The sequence below is a fragment of the Hesperophylax consimilis genome, chromosome 8, assembly GCF_061612785.1.
Source record: "Hesperophylax consimilis isolate HC1 chromosome 8, BYU_Hcon_1.0, whole genome shotgun sequence".
In the NCBI taxonomy this organism is placed as follows: Eukaryota; Metazoa; Arthropoda; class Insecta; order Trichoptera; family Limnephilidae; genus Hesperophylax; species Hesperophylax consimilis.
This window is the reverse complement of record NC_142843.1, coordinates 520,515-543,977: the sequence shown is the minus strand read 5'-3', so window position 1 is coordinate 543,977 and position 23,463 is coordinate 520,515. Positions and strand designations below refer to the sequence as shown.

Here is a 23,463-nt window from a genome sequence, read left to right as displayed (position 1 = left end):
GGGTAGATAAGCTATTGGGAAGATGGTGAAAAAGCCCCTGAAAAGTGTAAATTTACTTAAAAGACGGTTTGGTAAGATAAATAATTTCGACGGGTTGGTAGGATAAAATGAAACCCATAATGTAATTTTGTTAGAATTTATGTATATTTGAATTAACTATTTTTTAATGAATTTTAATTACAAGAGTTTCTTTCGGTTTCAATATTTTAAATATCAGATTAATGGGGACAAAATTCTTAAGAATGGTTTACACTTACATAAAACAAATTAATCGAACACATATATAATAATTACAACTTCTTTTGTACAAAATATAAACATAGAACTCTGCTAAAAAATACACGGGTTCCGGTGCTGTGTAGTCAATACACATCTCAAAATAAGCGATTCAATATCGGAAAAATATGAATATTCATAGCTAATCGATTATGTTTATTATATTTTATATCGAAAGTGATAATAATTGTAATTTAATTGCTGAAAACATGAAAAAACCATCGGCAGATGCTAATTTCGTTGATCATTCTCTCTGTATTTGTATCCGACATCATGAGAAATACCACAAACTCAGAGATAATTACGTTGCGTGCAGCGTGCAGATCCTGCAAGCAGCAACTGATCGCGGACGCGAGCGATCGCCGCGTCCAGACGCTGCACAGGACGCCGCGGCCAATCAGAGAACGCTTCGATGTGAACACGTTGCTACAAGTTCATACACAACATCTGATCGCCACCGTGCACGGGATCGCGGACGCGCTTTGAACGCGGCGGTTTGTTCAGGCCTTTATGCGGAAATTAGATAGGTGCATAGAAAAAAACGCTTTTGTAACGTCCAAAGACGAGTGGATCCTTTCTCAAAAACTATATACAAGTAAAATAAATCCCAAAAGATTAGAACCCGCGACGTTCATGCAACTCAAGATTGTAATTTCCGAAGTCACTGTTCCAACGAATACAGATGTTACCCCGGAGGCCTTCTCGATTTTTTTTCGGGAAAAAATCGAATCCATTCGTGCCTCCACATCTCACGCCTCTTCGCCAATCAACACTGTTGATTCTAACGGAATTTTGTCTTCTTTCATAGCCACAACGCTGGAAGAAGTAAAAAATCAATTTCAACCTCGCCTAATAAGTATAGCAGTCTTGATCCTATACGACATGGTTATTAAGCGCTTTCGGAGCATCTGGGCCAAAGGCTTGGAATAAACTCCCTCCGGAACATTCAACAAAATTCAGGTCTAAACTAAAAAAATTACCTATAAAAATAAAACTGTTATATTGTTTAAAACCACGATTTTTTATTCATTTATTTACCGACCGTTTTCCGGAATGATTGTTTGAGCTTAACGAAACCGGTCGGTCAGTAAATTAATAAAAAATCATGGTTTTAAACAAAATAACGGTTTTATTTTTATTAAATACGTCAAACCACAAAGTGATTGCCTTCTACAGAAGTATCGAGTAATAATTACCTTTTTACGCTCTCACGCCCCACGAGTGGCATTCTTGTATTACCTATAATAATCCTAATCACACTTTTCTCATTGGATTTACATTATTCGAAATCTGTCTCATACCGAGGGATGAATCACATTTAGGAAATTGAATTCTGATCAAAACCTTGAACTGTAGTACCGCCCAGCATAAATTTGGATTTTGCTTTCCTAAACACGTTCATTAAAGAACAAATATATACAGGGTTTTCCAATAAGAAGTGTTATTTTGAATAGCCCGCTATTTCGCTAGATGTTACTTTTGAAGATGTCATTTTTTTACATTTGACAAGTAGAAACTACGTTATTAATAAAAATGGAACGGTACACGCTTCAACAACGCATTGAAATTATTAAAATTCACTTGAGTGAATCAAATGCAAATCATCTTGAGTGATGAGGCCCATTTCCACTTCACATCTGGGGCTCGGAAAACCCAAGAATTATTGTTGAAAAGCCTCTCTATTCTCAACGTGTGACTGTTTAGTGCGGTTTATGGTCCGGCAGAGTCATTGGAACTTAATTTTTCGACAATGAGGCTAGAGCAACAGTTACGGTGATTAATGATTTTTTATGGCCGGAATTGATCTGGACAACGTTTACTTTCAACAAGACGGCGCTACGTGTCACACAAGCAACGAAACCATTGATCTTTTACGATTGAATATCAAAATAACACCTCTTATTGGAAAACCTGTATTATTGAAATAAATACCGGAAAGTCCAATTATGTCCTGTGCCGGCAAACTGTTTCTAAATGTCTCTTATAAAAAATAAACAGTATTAATCTCAAGTGACCTAACAGGTACGTATGGTACTGTATATTATCTGCTTGTACAACATATACATAAATAAGAATAATAACATATGTAAATTCTAGCATCACGTTCATCAATCAAATTCATTGTACATATAGCTTTGTATTAGTTATCGACAAACCGGTGGATGCAATCTGTTGGACATAAATTGATAATATTTTTACTAGTCTATAGTTAGTAATAAAATAAATCATTGAAGAATTGTATTATATATTTGTACAGCGCCTTGAGGTGATTTTGCACAAAAACGGCGCTATACATCAAAATATTAATATTATTATTTAAAACGGCGCTATACAAATCATCCAAATATTAGTCATTTACTAATACTTAAGTTTATCAGGAAACCTATTAATTCATTCGTTAATGACTGCAATTACATTTTTAACCGGATAACGAATAATTTGACGAGATTCTTAGTAAATTAGCAATACTGCTTTTTATCCGTGAGCACGAGCAGCAAACCTCGAACCATCTGCTTTTGGCAAGTTCGTTATTTTCTAAGGACTTGAGATTTAAGTTCTTCTCAACTTTCATTTTACGAGGGTTAATACCTAATTGTAACGGACGTACTGCTCCGGGATCGGACGCGGTCGCCCCATATTTCAATCTATTTTTAAAATGAATAAACTGCCTGTAAAATTGTTATGTAAAATGTAAAATTGTTATGTAAAATGTAAAATTGTTATGTAAAATGTAAAATTGTTACAATAAACGAAACGTCGGAGCTTGGCTAGAGGTATACGGGCAGAGAAGTATTGTGAGAGCTGGTAAAATCATAATCATATTTTAATTCGGGCACGATTGTTAGAACCGTGCCAAAACGTAGTGGGAAGCCGTGCCGTGCGCCATGCGCCGTCATAGCGTCACAAATGACCGGTGGTACACCGTCATTACGTCCCACGGGCACGGTTCTGCGGATCGTGCCCAAACAAAGGAAGGCCGTGGTCACGTTCGACCACGGCCCGAAACTACCGGCCGAGCGGCGGTAGACGGCCCGGCGGGGCGCCGCGATAGCGTCGCAAACACGGCTCACGGATTCCAGGAATCAAAGAGAAAGTGGGCCCGTGTGCGCGTCGTGCGCCCGCTGGCGGCTATAAAACGGGCGACAGGCCCTCAAAACAATTCAGCCCCAGCTTCAAACACGCCGATCTAGATCACATTGCAAAAGTCAACCGCAAAATCAATAATGTTTTAAATAATCTCCCCAATACAAACATTCATTTTACTACCCCGGCCGAGGTTATCCGCGCTATAAAAAACCGGAAAAATAAAAAAGCCCCCGGTCCTGACGGCGTCACAAATTTCGCTCTTAAAGCCCTCCCCCAAAAAGGAATACTAGCGATAGTAAATCTCATCAACACTGCCCTCAGACTGCGCTATTTCCCGAAAAACTGGAAACACGCGCACGTCATTCTCATCCCAAAACCGGGAAAAGACCCCCTGTTCTGCGAAAATCACCGTCCAATCAGCCTTCTATCAAATATTGGTAAAATCTACGAACAGATCCTTTTGACACGGCTCCTCAAGCACATTGACGAGGTTTCAACGTTACCTGAAGAGCAAAACGGCATTAGATCAAATCACTCCACCCTCCATCAACTCCTCAGAGTCTCCGAAATTATTATCGGAGGCTTCAATACCAAGCGATCAACTGGCGCCATTTTCCTGGACATAGCCAAAGCTTTCGATAAAGTATGGATAAACGGCCTGCTTCTCAAACTCCACGAAACAGGCATCGATCCCCAACTACTCGGTGCTTTCAAATCATTTCTACGCCAACGTACTTTTCAAGTAAAATACGGTGGCGCTCTTTCAATAAAACGTTTCATGACAGTAGGGGTCCCGCAGGGCTCTCTGCTTTCTCCAATCCTCTTCAATGTCTACACTCACGACATCCCCCTCTCTGAAAACTCAAATTCTCACAAAGCTCTGTACGCAGATGACACCACAGCTATGGTTAGATACTGTTCACCTAGGATGATTACGTACCGACTGCAAAAAAACATAGATTTACTCCAAAATTGGTACGATAAATGGCGTATAGACGTGAATCCCTCAAAGAGCGTGGCCGTCTTTTTCTCTCGTAGAAAAGGCAGCCGCGCCCCGCGAGAGGAAATAACGATGTACGGCCAAACTATACCATGGCAAAAATCGGCCAAATATCTTGGAGTTACACTTGACAGACGACTCACATGGACAAAACACATAAATATCACTCTACAAAAAGCTAAAAACACATCCAACGCCCTTTACCCGTTGCTACACTCAAACTCAAAAACTTCCATACAAAACAAACTACTCATCTACAAAACACAAATACGCCCCATCATGTCATACGCTTCACCCATTTGGGGCACAGGAAACACAAAACGTCTTGCCACATTCCAGAATGTCACACTTATAAGATATACCAAAAGCCCTTGGTTTGTCCGAAATAGCATTATTAATTCAGGCACGAAAATCCCCCCATTTAAAACACATGTGGTAGAATTAGCCAAATCATTCTATGCGAAACTTCCTATGCACACAAACCCGAGCATAGCATGTCTCGGGCGCTCAAGTCCCGACGACAAACCCACCTATCCATTCCCAGTCTCTATTACCTTCCCCCCTTGATGAGTGGACTTAAATAAAAAATTGATTGCAACCAGATATACAAAAAATATAGTATAAATTTTACAAACACATTAATTTAAAATAATATATAAAAATCATAATAAAAAAAAATCTTTTACAAAAAAAAAAATATATATAAATAAAATTAAAAAAAAAAATACCTACAGACAAAAAAAAAAAAAAATACAAAAAAAATAGTATTACAGTCCTATAAGTTGCTATAGGCAGCCCACTCATCGGGTAGAAAAAAACCATCCCCCAGGTACTTTACACCCTCAGTTCACGAGACATGGAGAAAATATTTCCCCGAAACTCGTCAATGCACAATAGATACCATAGATACCATAGATACCAAAACGTGAGATCTCCAGAAACCACCACCAGCTCTACACCTCTCTCTCTGCTCTGCCCTCTACCTCGCTCCGACTTCTGACTCTGCTCGCCTTCTTTCACTCTGACCCCCGCCTCACCCTGGACCACGGACTGCCTACCCCTTCGGACCAGACCTGGAATCAGCATCAAGAACAAGCGACAAGTAATCGGACCAGCTCTACAGCGGCTTCAGAGACGGCCCCGTTCTACCCCTCCACGCCACTGAAGGACGACATCTCACGCCTCCACAGATTGGGATCACCAGCAGTGGCGGCCAGCTAATATGTGCTCCCGAGCGCCGAACAACCAACAATATTTCCGACATGGCTAATCACAATACGAAACTCGGTTCGGTTATAATATCTCATTCAAAAGGTACCTACTTAGCGCGCAACTTGCAGACCGACTTGTGCCTATGTTCGTAGCAGTTCGTTTTCGATTGCGATCCAAAATTTGACTGCTTTGTCGCATATTCTGTGGAACAGTCGAAAGCGTGGGTACATACCAGTTCATACTATTCTTTGCAAATAATACCATATCATGAACGGCGTTCGGGGTTTTACCACCACATCAGAAGGAACGGTTTATTCAGTAGAAAGTTAAACTAAAACGCGTATGTTTGATGTTATTGTCGATATCGTGGTTTCAATTAACCATCTGCTATTTTCAGCGAATGTTTCGCTTCTTCGATATAAGCATTTAAGATAAAATTTGTCATTAAGATATGAATGATGGTCAGATTACTTATTATCAGTTCAGTCAGCCGTCGCCTTTGCCGGACACTGTCTGTTGAATTTAAAACTTTTCTTACTCTGCGAAAGTTTTGAAGTTGCAGGTTATATCGATCTTGTATATCAATTTTATTAATAAGGCATATCAATTGCAGGTTATACCAATATATGTTTACTTTTGTGTTTGTTCAACGTATAAATTAAGAATGAGTTTGAATGTGGAATATATTAAGAACAATAGGTCGAGTTTTGAAAACAAAGTGATAATAAAAAATGCCGGTCCACCTAAACCTGAACTGATAATAAAACAAGAGTGCAAATCTGGATCGAAGAAGTTTACTCGATCATTTAACAAAACAATGTATAACAAAGCTTCTTGGCTCTGTGGATGTGATCAATTGAATAGTTTATTTTGTTTTCCGTGTTTAATTTACGATGTTGATTCAGTTTGGACAATTAGCGGTGTTACTGATTTAACTCACCTTTCTGAAAAAATCAAAAAACATGATTCTTGTCATTTACATTTGCAAAAAGTTTTAAGCTTAAAGGTTTTAGGAAAAGTTGACATCAGAATGCAATTGGATTCAGGCTACCGTGCCCAAGTTAAACACCATAATGAGCTAGTTAATAAAAATCGATACATCCTGTCCAAACTTATTGATTGCGTAAAATTTTGTGGTGCATTTGAATTAGCTATGCGTGGACATGACGAAAAAAGAGACTCGGTTAATCTCGGAGTGTATCGTGGTTTAATTGATTTTGTGGTCGAACTTGATATGGCAATGAAGCAGCATATGGAATCAGACTCTATATTCAAGGGTACTTCAAAGACAATACAAAATGAAATATTAGATGCAATTTTGGAAGTGTATCACAGCGAAGTAAAATCACAAATTTCAAAGTGTGAATTTGTAGCGATTCAAGCGGATGAAACGACTGATGTATCCACAGTTATGCAAATGGTAATGATCATTCGTTACGAACGGAATGGCGAAATCTGCGAACGGTTTTGGAAGTATTTAACACCAAAATCCCACTGTGCCGTTGGATTATCAGATTCGCTGTTTCAAGAACTTGGCATTTTAAATATATCTCCGAAGCAATTCATTGCTCAGTGCTACGACGGTGCTTCTGTAATGAGTGGGAAAATTGGCGGGGTTAAGGCCAAAATTCAAAATGTTTTTCCGTATGCGCATTACATCCACTGCTACGCCCATCAACTAAATTTAATTGTAGAAAAAAGTGTGTCCCAAAGTAAAGAAGTGAAAATGTTTTTTTCGAATTTGCACACATTCCCCGAGTTTTTTTCGCGGTCGTCGAAACGAACAGATATTTTAAATGAAATAGTGAAACGCAAAATTCCCTCAGTTTCTCAGACGAGGTGGAATTTTAATATAAGGACAATTAAAACCGTTGGTACCAATCGCGAATCCCTAATTGAGTGCATGGAGACGATTTTGGAATCCGACAATGACAGCAATACCATCAATTAAGCTGATATGCTCTTACGCTACCTCAAAGATGAAACATTTATTTATTGGTTGAATTTTTTCCAAAAAATTATGCCGCATTGTGATATTTTATTCCGACAATTGCAGTTAAAAAACTTAGATCCCGTTATAATCCGAAATAACCTCAATGAGTTAGAAAAATCTGTTCAAAATGTACGCAATTCTACAGACAATTTTCCTGAGCCACCTACTAAACGACTAAAAACCGCCAAATCAATTATTTGTAAAGAGGTCTGCGATACAATTCTGTCCGAAATGAAACAACGCTTTGAATTCAGTAAACATATTTCTGCAGCAACATTACTCGATTGCGAAAAATTCACCGTGTACAGGTCAAATTTCCCAGAACATGATTTCAATGTGACTCTTAAAACATATGACTTCCTAAATAAAATTCAGTTAAAAGGTGAACTCTGTGCAATTTACGCCCGCGACGATTTTTCAAAAGCTGACGGAGCTTTCTTTATCAATTTTACAACTTTTTTATAGTACTTGTTTATTAGAAGACTTTTCCGAGACTGTGAAGTTACTAAAACTTGTGTGCACCATTCCAATGACTTCAGTTGAAAGCGAAAGATGTTTCTCAACGTTAAAAAGAATAAAATCCTTTTTAAGAAACACGTTTAGCCAGGACAGACTGAACGCTCTATCAGTGTTAAGCATTGAAAAAAGGTTTATTCAGTCTATGCCTGATTTCAACACGAGAGTCATAGAGGTCTTCGCTAAACAAAAGGAGCGGAGAATAGAACTTCTTTATAAATAGGTATGTACCTTTATTTAATTTATTTTCGGACTTAATGTTGTAATCCGGTGAACCGCCACATATTTTGACCACCGGCCGCCACTGACCACCAGCCCCATTTACAGTCTTGTGTGTCACACGATTACGTCTGATACACTTATCTTGGATTAAAGAACTTTGTAATAATCAAAACGTACTATTTACAGGAGAGACTTATGTTTACCTACATAAAGTAACGAATTCAATTCGGAAACAATGATAAAAAACTACTTCCCATCGTTATTATGATTTTAGATTCTACGATTCGTTCTTAAGTTCAACAGCTCGGCTGTGGAACGAACTGCCGGCCTCTGTGTTTCCTCCCTCCTACAACATGGGACTTTTCAAGACCCATGTTCACTCCTTCTTCTCCACAAAAAGACCCTCCACACAGTATCCCCAAAGATGACATAGGCCCTTAGGGAAATTATTTTCTTCAGGGCCTCCTGTGTGGAGTTAATATAAAAAAAAAATTTTAAAAAAGATTGTGTGCTGTCGAATTTGAAAAAGTAAAAAATCTTAATTATTCTGATACCTAATATTTCAGTTGAAAAATATGGTTCAAGCCAATTTAAAAAAGTTAAGATACGTAATTAGGAACATGAATACTTAACTTTTTTTTAATACCGCGCAGTCCCAACTGTCATATTGCTACTAACATTTTATCAATCATCTTTTCGGTTTTTTTGACGAAAAATCTCAATTTGAAAAAACAAATAACTTTTTTAATTTGATTTTGAATAACAAGCTTCACTTTTTCAATAAAATGATTGGTGATACAAATACGTTATTTTCCTGCCGTGACGTGCACACCGTACTAATTGTGAGAAAAAGATTGTTCATGAGTTACGCAATAACTCCCATAATGCAAAGTGACTATGGAGTCCGCGGTTCTCCGTGGTTCCTGGTTCATCTCTTAGTGGCAATAAAGGTAATGAATGCATCGGGTACCTCAGCAGCGGGCTCTTGGAGAGGTGCTTGTTCTTGAGCGAGGACCTGGGCGGGTTGGGCTGCCTGGGCGAGCCGGAGGGCCGCCGCGCGCCTCTCTGCCTGTCCCTCTGGCGCCCCTCCGCCTCGCCCAGCAGCCAGAAGGTAAGCTGGTCCAGCTTGCCCTTCATGGCCACCAGCCCGCGCTCGCCCAGCTGGTAGCCGCCCAGCCGCTCCAGGAGGAGGGCGCACGACCGGCTGCAGTGGATCTTCAGAGCTGGAACAGCGCAATACATACTACCTACAACCAATGCTAAAAGCACCAAAATGTGTATTGCTAATCTATTCAAATCTTTTCAAATAACAAAACGGGATTGCCGGCCGTTTCCTGATAAACTTTCAGTAAATTTCTGATATATCGGAATACGTGTTCATGCACCTCCATTTCCCTCGAAAATATATATGATGACGAAATGCGAAAATGTTAGGTTATTTTAATACGAAATTATAAAAGTTTATCAGGAAATCTATCAATTCGATCGTTAAGGACCTGCAATCCCGATTTTAACCGGATTATGAATAATATGAAGAGATTCTTAATAAAATAGCAATACACATTTTTCTCAGTGTATGTAAAAAACAAAGTGCTACCTACATCAACATATTTTATTGTCTGTACCTACGTTACCCATAAGAGGATAATGGTGGTTTATCTAAATATAACTTATAAATTATACAGTCTATAGTGACCTTTTTCTTGATTGCTTGAGGCAAAAAACAAAATACGCCGTCCGCCAGGGAAATTCTACTTTATATGATACATATTATTTTATTATTTTAAACACTAAAGAATACAAAAATACTATACAATGCAAGGAATATCAGGGAAATGACCAGGTGCAAAGCAGTGCTTATTTTTGATCACACACAATTTTGAAACTAGGCCTTTGAGCACACAAATTTAAAGCTTTGGATCTTGGCTACAGAGAAGATTGCTTGAATATTTGGGGAGCTGAAAAAGTAAACAGGGTTTCTACTCAAATAAGAGAAGGAAAGCCCTTAATTCCTCGGACACCAAAACTGGTTCCGAAGTGAGAAGGGAAATCAATTCATCTTCATCCAGTTAGCCAACATTTCTTGTCGCTACGTATTACAGTGAGGCAACACCCCGAACTAATACCTGCTTTACACGACACTCTTTTTCATACCGATCATTATTTCCATACTTCTGATCAACACAGATAGTTGCCATTAGAGAAGAGATAATTTTTATGGACAGGATACTAAATCGTCAAAAAATGGCAACACCTTGAACATAACCCTAGTTCACAATCATGAAAGCATCTTCAATAACCTTTATCATAATGAGTTTTATAGGTACCTATTTTTTTATTTTTCTATTCACTTATATATACAATTTATAGGTATACAAATTGAAATTGGGTGCAAGTAATACAGATAGATGTTCAATATATAAAACGTAGTAGTAGAATGAAGTGTGATATGCAACTGTATATACATGATTGAAGCTTAGGTAGTAATGTTCTGTGAACACCTCACTAGGAGATTTTGGCACAATTGCCTACCTGGTTACTGTATCTCTTGATAGATACATATTCGTAAGATACATGGTATACATGACCATATATGAACCTTAATATTATATTTTGCAAAATATGTATGTATTAATGTAACCCGTATGATGTATATTAAAATAATAAAAAAAAAAAATAAAAAAAAAATAAAAAAAAAAAATAAAAAAAAAATAAAAAAAAAATGTGAGGTGAAACCACCAAAACGTGAAAGCCCATAAGCCAAAGCAATAGCTGTCACAACTCTTACTCTATTCATTGATTAATAAAAGCATGTTACAATATGAAGTTAACACACATAGATATACTGTGTTTGAGGGGAGTTATAGCTATTCTTCTTCAAAGCTTTGGAACGAAGTACCACTGTCAATTCGAATATCGACATCGTTGCATTGCTTCAAAAAGCTTTGCCGCGAATGGTTGCTATCGTTACAATGAAGGGAATACTTAGGTAGATGTGGTTGCGATTATTGTTTATTTTGAATTTTTGTTGACTATATTATTAATTTGCACTGGTTTGTATACTTACTATTTCTATTTTTATTGTTATTTGTTTGTGTTGATTTCATTTTTTATTGAAAATATTATTTCATTGTTTATTATTATACCTAAATATGTATATATTTTTATTATTATTATATTGGAGGCACTGCTGAAAACCAGCTGCATTCCCGGAGAGATCCGGATTGCATAGCTGAGCAGTGACCTTTTTGTCAATAGAATTTATGAAAAAAAAAGTAAAATTTATCTATTGGCAAATAAATGTTTTTATTATTATTATTATTATTATTATATTCGTTACGCTATGAGTTAACAGTACATATGTTATGTTTGCAAACATGCACGCGGGATTCTCAATAGATAATACAGATATACCACTCACGATACCAACTTCCAACTACCAGAACAGAACACATCCTTTTTTCATCCCGAATCGCTAGGAATAGAAAATGGTGTAAAGCATTAGTGTTTGTACTCACGGGATCCAGTGGATTCCATCCTGCTGGCCGTGTTGACGGTGTCGCCGAAGAGACAATAGCGCGGCATCTTCAGCCCGACCACACCAGCGCACACGGGGCCTGGAACCAAAGCATTATATAGGACCAAGATTCTCAACAACACCATCTTATCATTAAAGAACATATTATAATAATAGATAAGTAATGGTCGCAACTGGGGATCGAACTTTACCGGGACAAAGCTCTAACCACTAAGCTCTTAAGACCTGAATATTTTTCCAAATTTTTGTCGAAAGTAACAAAAATCCTAATTAAATAATTGTCATGTTTTTTTGCTGCTAACTTTGTTTATTACAAATTTCTTTCTCGAATTTATTATGTGTAACATCTCTAGAGAGTGGTCTCGGATACATCTATCCGATTCATATTTTATTTTATAATATTAATACCGGACAAACGTCCCAACTGTTCCCAACTGTCTGGAGCCAGTGAGACTATGGGGTATGTTGTGATGCTGAAGGTAGTGAGGCGAGGAAGGAGATGAGGAAGAGGAAGGTGGAGATTATCTTGCTACTCAGATATGGTCACCAAACACGGCCAAAACCAAGCGACAAAAAACACAAATTCGTTAGATAAAATTTAGTTGCCCACGCCGGGATTTGAACCCACGCGTTCGGATAGCAAGTCGAGAGCCTTACCCCTCGACCACAGAGGCCGTTATATGGAGAAAAGTGAGTATTTTATAGGAATCTACTCAAATTATTGGTAATCCTGTTAAAAACGGGATTGCAGATAGTTTTCTGATAAACTCTTAGTAAATTGTCTTGATAATATATAATGACGAAATGCGAACATTTTAGGATTTTTATGAACATGTTTTCCGACATAATGATAATGCATTGGTATTTTACCAAAAGTTAATCAGGAAATCCATCAATTCATTGGTTAAGAGCTTGCAATCGCGTTTTTAACCGGATTACGAATAATTTGAGAGAATTTACTACGAATAAAAGAGATTTTTAATAAATTTGCAATATTTTTTATCAGTATTTATAGATTTATTAATATTATCTTCTTCTTAAATGATTACATCGATGTGTATAATCTTCAAAAAGTATTCTATTATATAAGCTGAACCATCCTCTGACCTCCAACTAAAGCAAAACATCTCAACGCCAACGCAACACTTTTTACAGCTATTAAGGCGAAGTTTAATGCCAAATCACTATTTAGATTAATCTTTATAACGAATTGGTGTACATTATGAATACCAAAAAAATATTCTTTAGATAAATTGAAGGTTTTCCTATCGCTTCACTTGAGTAGAATACAAATAAAAAAATAAATTACCCAATAAAAAATATAAATGCAAACTACTAAATTTTTTTTTTCAATAGTAATTTATGAACGCGTAAAGGAAACAACTTAAAAAACATACAGTATTATAGCTAAGATTGTCTGTGACAGTTTCACTTGATTACATTTTTTGCTTTCTTATAAAATTATTTACAAAATATGTAAAAAAACTGTTTTATTGCTTGAAATCGAACGATTCTAGACTCCGTTGTCAAGCAATTTTAATGCCTAATATTACCTAAAATATAAGGTATACCAAGAATATACACATTTTTGGCTTGTAGCTTCCTCTGAACATATTATTTCATATAACATACAGATTGATACAGATTGTAGATAATATATACCTGTATAAATATAAATAAATACTAATTATAGAAAAAAAAATTTTTTCTTGAATTTTATCCATTATATTACACGTCATATAGAATCTATGAAATTCGTTTATTTGTAAACCGAAAAACATTATTTTATTTTAAAACGAAAGTCACATTAAAATGGAATTATTTCATGAATAATCTGTGTCAAAACTAAAAATGACATTATTTCATTGTTCATTCAGGATAGTGATATATCGCACGGATATCAAAAATGCCATTTTTGTGTTAACACACTAAAAGTGTCACGTTTGAAATTTATGACATACGAATCATCAAGTAATTGCCACTCAACGGGTCATAAAACATATATTCCATAAATATAAAAATTAGAAGATAAAGAAAAAAACTTATTTTGATAGGTACTTATTATGACAAAAGGGTAGGAAAATAGTATTGCTCTAAATTATTTTAGCTATATTTAGATGTCAGACCCGAAAAGCCAAGTACTTCTCATACACCCCCCCTTCACCACCTTTTTCAGCACCATAACATTCACAGAGATCCGTGGAGATGCCATAGATCCACTGGCACAGGCCAATTGGATTTCTTGCTGGGTATCACATAAAAAAACACTTGACTTGATACGGTGGGTAAAAAATAATTGAAAAAGAAATTCAAGGGACAGTAATTAACGTAAACTCTTCTAAGAGATATCACCCTCATTATGCAATCTACCAAAACTTGGTTGAAATCTGTTCAATGTAGTTCTGAATTTATTTTAAATAGTTGAAATATTTGCAGCGCTCTATCGTTATATTGTATGTTATTGTATAGTTATTTTCATGTATTGTATGTTATTGTATTGTTATTTTCATGTATTATATTTTTTCTTGATTTTGCAGTGAGGTTATGAAATGTTAAAGGTTGGTGAATATTGACGCAAGTTAGACGTAATTTTGAATAAAAACAATCTACATTCCCTTCAGCAATAATGTAATAAATTAAAGACATCCATAAAAAACTTATTATAAAGACCCAAAACTTAATTAACCACCAAGACATAAATATAATATCCAAATACCTCTATTTTCCATACAAAAAATGCACAATACTTAAATTTACAAAGGGATAAAATATTTTTATAGTCTTCCAGAAGAATAAAAAAAAATAGAATTGGTATTATTCAGGAAAAAAGAAAAAAATATTTTTAAATCTGAACACTCTTAACACCATTACAAAAATGAAGTAAGTTCATTTCGAACCATATTTATATTTTTAATGTTATCACATCCTGTGCACATACTTATACACTGTATGATATTATTTTTTTTCATTTTTTCGAATAACTTTATTGAGTAAAACCTGAAATTGTAATATTTAATTATTGAATACAATATTAGCGATTTCCAAACGAAAATCTGAAAGAGAAAAATCAGAAAAGGATACGGTCACATCTAGGACTCGAACCCAGGACCCTAGACATCTTGCGATCATACATAAAGATAGTTGCCAATAAATAATGTGCGGTGAAAAAATGAAGACATTGTTGGTAGTTCTTACCAAGGGGATAGGGTCCCATTAGCTCAGTGGTAGAGTGGTGTCCCGCAAGGAAAGGTCCTGCGTTCGAGTCCTAGATGTGACCGTATCCTTTTCTGATTTTTCTGTTTCAGATTTTCGTTTAGAAATCACTAATATTATCTTCAACAATTTATTTATTTATCGTTTCTTTACATTGTATCTTTTTTTTTAAGTTATAATTTTTAACCTCACTAGGACAAGCCCGTGTTGAGGTTAATAATTTTACAAAATATTAAAAAAATAGTACAAAGATTATAAGAGATTTAAAATAGTACAAATATTAAAAAAAATAATTCAAATATTAAGATAACAATATTGTTACATTGACGTTTCTGCGAATTGGATACCTACATGGTACCTATCAGCCTATTCATTACAATATAATGCTGTAAACATGTAGGGTGACCATGATATTTAATTGCAATAAAAATGTAACAAAATATTATTTTTTTTTTAAACAGAGAAGAAAGAAAGAGAGAAAAAAACATTTACATTAAAAAAAGAAAAGGATGAAAAAATTAACTTATTCAAAATATTATGCCACAATTAAAAAGGACAAAGATGAAAGAATATGTTGGAAATCCTCGGATGGCAGAAATAATTTAACATTCTTTTTAAATGTACACAAGGAATTTGACGATTTAATGTGATCTGGAAGGCTATTAAATAAAAGTGGAGCCTGGTACAAATAATGTCTCTGCCCAAATGAGGATTTAGGGTGAATTGCCATAAAGTTCAGACCAGAGCCAATTCTTGTAGTACGAATTTGTTGCGTTCTTTTAGCAGAACTAATATTGTTAAAAAATCTGCATAACGTTTATAGGATAAATAGTTGTTTTAAATTTATGATATTACATTCCTTATAAAGTAACTGTGTAGGATATGTAAATTTTTTCTTATACATAACTTTGAGAATCAGTTTTTGGGCAATATTAAGTGGTTCTATTACAGTCTTCAGGCAGGAACCCCAGCACACTATATTATATGAAAGTAGGCACTGAATTATAGCAAAATACACTGTTTTTAATTTTTCCTTGTCTAGTACATGTCTGAGATCTTTAAAAATATAGATAAGTCTCCTAACTTTATTTACTAACATTTCGACATGATCATTCCACCTCAAAAATTTATCAATTTTTACCCCCAGGTATTTGAGGCTGTCTACACTTTCCAAGGGGTTGCAGTTACACGTTTGCACACAATTGTGAATAATCAAATTATGAGAGGTAGATGGCTGACTTTTATAAGAAATGCTAAAAGTGATGTATTTGGTTTTTTGTGTATTTAAAGTTAAAATATTATTACTCAGATAATTATTAACTATTCCTAAACCTGTATCACATTTTTCAAAAGTTTCACTCCAATTTTTACCCTCAAATATTAAGGCAGTGTCATCTGCAAAACTAACAATGTTACCTGGAATTTTTAGACTGCATAAATCGTTTATATAAATAAGAAATAATATTGGCCCGAGTACACTACCTTGTGGTACTCCAAATGAGATAGATTTACTATCGCTTAACATTTTATTTATTTCTACTTGCTGTGTTCTATCACTAAGGTAAGATCTGAACCAACCCATAGCTGTATTATCAATGCCTAAAGATAATAATTTCTTAAGAAGCAACTCGTGGGAAACCGTATCGAAGGCCTTTGATAAGTCTAAAAATACCGCTATAGCTTTGTTGCCATAGTCCAGTGCGTTTATAACTTTGGTCAATACCTTTAATATAGCATCACTCGTACTTCTGTTCTCTCTGAAACCAAATTGGCTGTCGGAGAGTATTTTGTATTTTTCTAAAAATGATACTAATCTTGACTTAGCCAGTCTTTCTATTATTTTTGAGAGAGTATTGAGCAAAGATATTGGTCTGTAATTATTAACATTTTCGTGATCTCCACCTTTGAAAAGAGGTATAATCTTGGCATTTTTACAATGGGAAGGAAATATGCCATTCTTAAAACTAAGATTAACAATATGAGTTATAGGACTAGCTAACTCATAAACATGCTGTTTATACACCATTATACTTAAGCCATCGATACCACAGGAAAAAGACATTTTTAATTCATTTATAACTTTAGTAACTTCAAAAATGTTAGTAGTTTTAAATTCAAAACTATCTCCTGTAACTTGAGTACCAGGTTTAAAATTGTTAACAAGATACATTTCGTTGGTTTTATTAGCACTGCACAAGTTTTTTGCGTATGTAGGACCAATATCACTGAAGAAGTTATTAACATGGTTGGTAATTATATGTGGATCCTCCTCCAATGAGATAGTTTTGTTATTGATTACTAATTTTTTTATGGACACTTGCTCCTTTTGAATATTTATGGCTTCCTTTATAATCTTCCACTGTTGCTTGTTATTACCGTTGACTTTATCAAGTTTCCTTCTGTAATACGTTTGCTTTGTATATTTTATAATTTTTGTACGCCAGTTTCTGTATCTCTTATAATAAGCCAGCAGTTGAATATTATTAACCTCTCCTCGACATTTGTTGTGCAGTTTGTCGCGGGTTCTAAGGCATTTGATAATTCCATCATTTATCCAAGGTTTTAAGTATTTGATGTTATGTTTTACACTTTGTACCGACGAGCAACTTTCCACGTGCATTTTTAAACATTTTACGAAGTTTTCAGTAGCTGAATTAACATCTTGCGATGACAGGACTGACTGCCATGATTCTTCTTTTAATTTAGCCTTCAAAAGAATGTTATTTATGACGGTTTTGATTTTTTCATTTTCCTTTGCTATTTTCTTTTGTCTAAAGCTCATAAATCTCAGCAATACCGCATCATGATCTGTTATGTCAGTAGTGAAGACAGCTCCCTGTGGTACAAATTTAGATTTTACCATAATGTGATCGATGCAACTTGAAGCAGTAGACGAAACTCTTGTAGGTGAAATTATAATAGGCTTTAAGCCGTGAAAAGCCAAAAGTGAGAGGTATTTTTGAGTTTTTATACTGTTCAAATCTAATGTATTAATATTTATATCACCACATAAAATGATTTCCTTATTTTGTATAGATGTAGAATCAAGTAGGACACTCAGTGATTCAAGGAAACTATCTATATGAGTCTGGGACGGAGATCTGTAAATGGCTATTAAACATATATTATTCGATATCTGCATTCTTAAGCAGTTTGCTCCAGGGAAAACAATTTCCTCAACAGTCGCCTGAACATTTTGTTTCACGTAGGCAACTACACCATCGTTTTGCAAATAGTTATTATTTGTATTGTAAACTGTGTATCCTGGGATGCTAGGTATATTGATCAAATTTTTTAGCCAAGCTTCTGTAAAAACTAATACCTCAGGACGATGTTCTATGCCATCAAGCATAGTTAAGGTTTCATCAAAGTTTTTACTTAAACTTCTAATGTTTAAACAAACTAAAGAAAAGTTTGAATGTTTCAATAAATTTTTGCAAGTAAATGAATCTTTAATAGTTAAATTAGGTTCTGTATTGTCATCCAAATCAATGTTTTTTCCTAAATCGATGTCCATTTTTAATATATTAAATATTGTCGGTGCCTTTTACCATACAACTTCTAAATTCTATTGAGGTCATCTTCGTGTTTTATTTCTTTAATTTTTTTTCCTTCATCTTCTTTCATTAGAATTGATCCATTTTTAAACCAAATATATTTGTATTTTAATTCTCTTCCCTTTAATTTGGCTTTCCAAAGCAGTTCTTTAAAATAAGGAGATAGCGATTCTCCTAGGAATATCATTTTCTCACGGTTTGAGATCAACTTCTTGTTTGCCAATAATTTTGATCTTGTTTCTGGATTTCTAATTTTTAAGAGAATTTTTTTCGGATGACCTGGTCTTCTGTCATATTGTCTTATTGCTGATGTAATATCCTCTGTACTTATTTGGATATTAGCACTTTTTATTAGGTTTATAGCAGTTACTTTGGGATTTTCATCTGTCTTTTCCTCAATTCCTGTTATTTCAATACAGTTATCGAGGTTCGACTGTTCTAAACAAGCCAGTCTGGTTTCTAGATGTTTAATAATTTTACTTTTATTTGTCAAATCATTTTTTAAGCTTTCGACTTCTCCTTTAACTTCATTCATGGAGTCCAAACGAATTATTATGTCATCATACTTTTGACAAATAAATTCGGTAGTTTTTTGAAATTCAGACATTTTTTTTTCAATGTTTTCGAGTATTTGGGTTTTGAGTTTCTCCAGTTTTGTGTCTACGAAAGACGCAAATTTAGTAAAAGTATCTTCTTCTGGGCTAGTGTCTTCGGGGGCAGTGTTCATTTTGTTTTTGGATCTTGTAAATGTATTTAGAGTATCTTGTGGTTGAGAGCTTGTTTTTTTGTTCGAACTCATGGTCACCTTTGCAGTAGTTTTGGTAGAAACAATAAGATGCGCAAGCGCCGTCAAAGCGAAACAAGCAAGCCGAATGGCCCGAGTTTTAAAGATGGCGGTGGAGTTGGCCAATCACAATAGATTCACTTATACAGTAAACAGATGTCAACTTCACCGTTACTATTTCGCGATGTTAATAATTTATAAATCACTTGAGTAATTTCGCTTCAACGCGCAAAATTCTTATCACAATTGATGCAGTGAACACTTAGTTAATGTCGCAACTGACTCGAATTGAACCGTTCACCGATATACACAATTAAGCCAAGTTTTCAACGGGTCACTATTACTGTGTGCTACTTTGATTGTTGTTGTTGATCTATTGATAATTAAATATTACTTTTTACTCCTACACCAAACTCAAGAGCTAGTTCTCTTCATTGCTGTAGAAATATTAAAAAACATATTTTTCACTATTTTGTTCTTATGCCATTTACTATATTTTATTGTAAAATTATCAAGAATTCAAATGTTTTATATGTCATGCATTTCAAAATAATAAATTATGAAAAAACTATTTCGAAAAGAAATGTGTTCCAGATACATGACCGGTCGGTGGCCGAGTTGACATCGCGCTTGGGTCCCACTCAGGCGTAGTGTGTTCAATTTCTCGGCCGGCTAAGTCCTCCATTACAACACAAGCAACATTTTCAGCTTTCTGTGGTGGTAGTAGGAGATTTTCAAATATTGTCAGGTTATTCGTAACCCGGAAATGTTTGTCTTTCTTTTTTAAATTAAAAAAAAAAATCACCCCCCATGAGCCTGGGCACCCTTGCTAAGTCACCAAACGCAGCGAACCATTTCAGACAACCTGTGGCAGGGGCAGCGGTACTCGTGAACCGCCTTCTAATATGTTTATTTTATTTTATCAATATGCAAGGACGTATATAAAGGGGAGGGGGGCGCCTTTAGTATTGCGTAGTAAAAAAGACAATAGTACTAGTAGATTACATTCCTGGAAAATACAACAAAATAATTTGCACCATCTCTTTTATCAATGTGATGTAAATAATAAGATGTGGTAACTCCCCTCCCCTCTCTCCCTTGCCCCCCCCCATCGCAGGGTAGGACCCCGCGTGTGAATTCTAAAGTTACACCACTGTGTCGATAAATGTACGATTTGTTATGACTCTGATATATAGTCCCAATAAATAATAAAAAATAAGTATCCGTCCTCCATACATTTCACATTACAACATTTTCATAGAATATTCAACAAACCCTTGTAGCGATGATCGTTTCCGGGTGACACGTCATGACTACGACTGGTCCGTCTGTCACGTGTCGGTTACATGAAGAATGAAGTTTTGTGATAATACGTGACTGGTTTTGTGTGTATAGGGACTGATAGTCAACCGATAAACTAATCATTTTTTCAAAGATACAATTATTTGATTTGGATAACCACATTACGAGTATATTTCCCTAAAAAACACGTCTAGTGCCGGAGTTGATGGGTTATCAACCAAGATTTTAAAAACGCTGTCTACGGAAATTGCATTGCCCCTAGAACACTTAATAAACTCTAGTATCACTCAGGGCCACTTCCCCTCAAACCTGAAACAAGGTATTGTTATTCCTATACATAAAACAGGTAACAAGACAGACATAAACAACTACAGACCAATAACTCTACTAACTAGTCTATCTAAAGTATTTGAAAAGGTTATCAATGCACAGTTGGTAAAATTTCTCGTGAGCCATAAACTGATTTCAGAAAATCAATACGGGTTTCAAGAAAACAAGAGTACCTCAGACGCTATTGCTGCTGTCACTGATTTCATTGTTAAAAACCTTGATAAAAGCAAAAAATGTATTTCAATCTTCTTAGACCTATCTAAAGCCTTTGATACCATATCGCACAGTAAATTAACAAATAAACTTGAAAAAATCGGTATTGCGGACAACGAACTTAAATTCTTTAAAAGCTACCTTAATGGGCGTAAGCAACAAGTTAAAATAAATAACATATTAAGCAACACCTGCTCAACTAATTATGGTATACCACAAGGAAGCATATTAGGACCGATTTTATTCCTGGTGTATATTAACGACTTATGTAACATTAATATTCAGGAGAAAATAGTTAGTTTTGCCGATGACACTGTTCTTCTGTTTGAAGTTGACACTTGGCCAGCTGTCTACAAAAAAGCTGAAACGGACATAAGCATTGTAAAAAAATGGTTGGATACAAATACGCTCACACTGAATGCCGAGAAAACCAAATACATCACACCAAGCATTAATATTACAGGTCAACCTCATGACGATGCCTCTATTAGAATACACACATGTTTGAATTCTGAAGAATGTTGCCAGTGTCCCTACATTGAGCGCACTACTCAGATAAAGTACCTCGGCCTCACCATTGATCCATACCTCAAATGGAATCTTCACACTCAAAGTATTGCAAACAAAATAAGAAAAACCATGCACTTCTTCAGAACGATACGAAACTTCCTCAACTTACAACACTTGAAAATGGTTTATTTTGCACTCTGTCAATCTATTATTGAGTATGGTATCATAGCGTGGGAAGGTGGAACTTCATCTGCACTAGACCCAATCATAAGGGCACAGAAAACTATTATAAAAATAATTCTTAGGCTTCCTCTAATTACTGACTCGAACTTGATCTTTAATATTATGAATGTGTTTGATGTTTGGCAGACATACGCAAAAACAATACTCACTCACCTATACACAAATATACATACATACTACGAAAAAAGATCTAATACTCGCTGTACTCGAAGCAATAACAAAGACTTACTTCAAATTCCTGTAACGCACACTAATTTTGGACAACGAAATTTTAGATATCTTGCGACTAGACTTTATAACATTCTTCCTGATAAAATAAAAACATGTCATTCACAAAAAAATTTCAAAGATAGCGTAAAAATTTGGATTAAAAGTAATGATAGGGCCTTTACCGGTGCACTCATCCAAATTCGCAGTCATTGATGCAACCTAATTATTGTATGTATTTTCATATAATTGTAGGTATATTATTAGGACTAGAAACGAACTTGGTATATGATGTATTGATATTGATGCTACCTAACTATTGAGTGTTCATATTTTTATATAATTGTAGGTACGTTATAGTACCATAAATAAACTTGGTAGATAGCTGCCTCAACACAGGCTAAGCCTAGTGAGGCGGGCTATGATAATCCTTAACATATAACTACATTAACATTTCTATTATTTACATTTATTTTACCTACTGTTTATATATTAATTTCCATTGTTCAAATTATATACTCTTCTAATTTATAAACCAATGTACACAAAACAGTCTTACATGTATTTCTATAGTTATAGTTTGAAAATTTGTCACAATAAAGATATTTTTTTTTTATTTTTTTTTTTAAACTTCCGATTTAGTTGTCCGGGTTAAGTCTTCCCCAAAGGAAAAACTTAACCCTACCACTCACTTTTCCACAAATGATCATCTAGTCAATCAACATTATGTAAGTGCATTATATAAGCAAAATAAATACAAAACAATACAAGAACAACACGTCAAATCACCAGAGATCAAATGGGAAAATAATTCACCGTCTCCAGATATTTTCATATCAGAGGGTTCGGCTCGGTAGAACTTCTAACAGGGCCTATAAATCCTACTGATCCCTCAACATAAATATTTAAAAAATCTTTTGTTATCCTACATGTATTCAAAATGACCGACTTTTGTATCTTTATATATAAATTTTTTGATAGATCTAATACCCCTAAATTTTTAATTAGAGAGCTAGGTATAATGCCAGTAGCCGAAATAACGAATGGTAATATTTTTATAGTCTGAGAATGCCAAATTCTTTTTATTTCATTTCCTAAATCTGTGTATTTTCTTATTTTTTCACTAACAGATTTTTGAATATTACAGGAATTTGGAATAGCGACATCAATGATATAAGTTATTTTTTTAATTTTGTCATGTAAAACTATATCGGGTCTATTATGACTAATCGCTCGGTCTGTTAGTATAGTTTTATCATA

The 23,463-nt window shown here is 35.0% G+C and overlaps 1 protein-coding gene across 1 annotated transcript in view; it reads right to left on the bottom strand.

The window, feature by feature from the left end:
- LOC149421351 (guanylate cyclase 32E) overlaps positions 1-23,463 on the bottom strand; it is a 209,923-nt gene that overhangs the window by 4,982 nt on the left and 181,478 nt on the right. Inside the window, exons 24-25 of the mRNA XM_089634696.1 lie at positions 11,825-11,923; positions 9,277-9,529 (exon numbers count right to left, since the gene is read on the bottom strand). Of these exons, the coding sequence (XP_089490822.1) occupies positions 9,277-9,529; positions 11,825-11,923 (352 nt within the window). The remainder of the gene's footprint in view (positions 1-9,276; positions 9,530-11,824; positions 11,924-23,463) is intronic.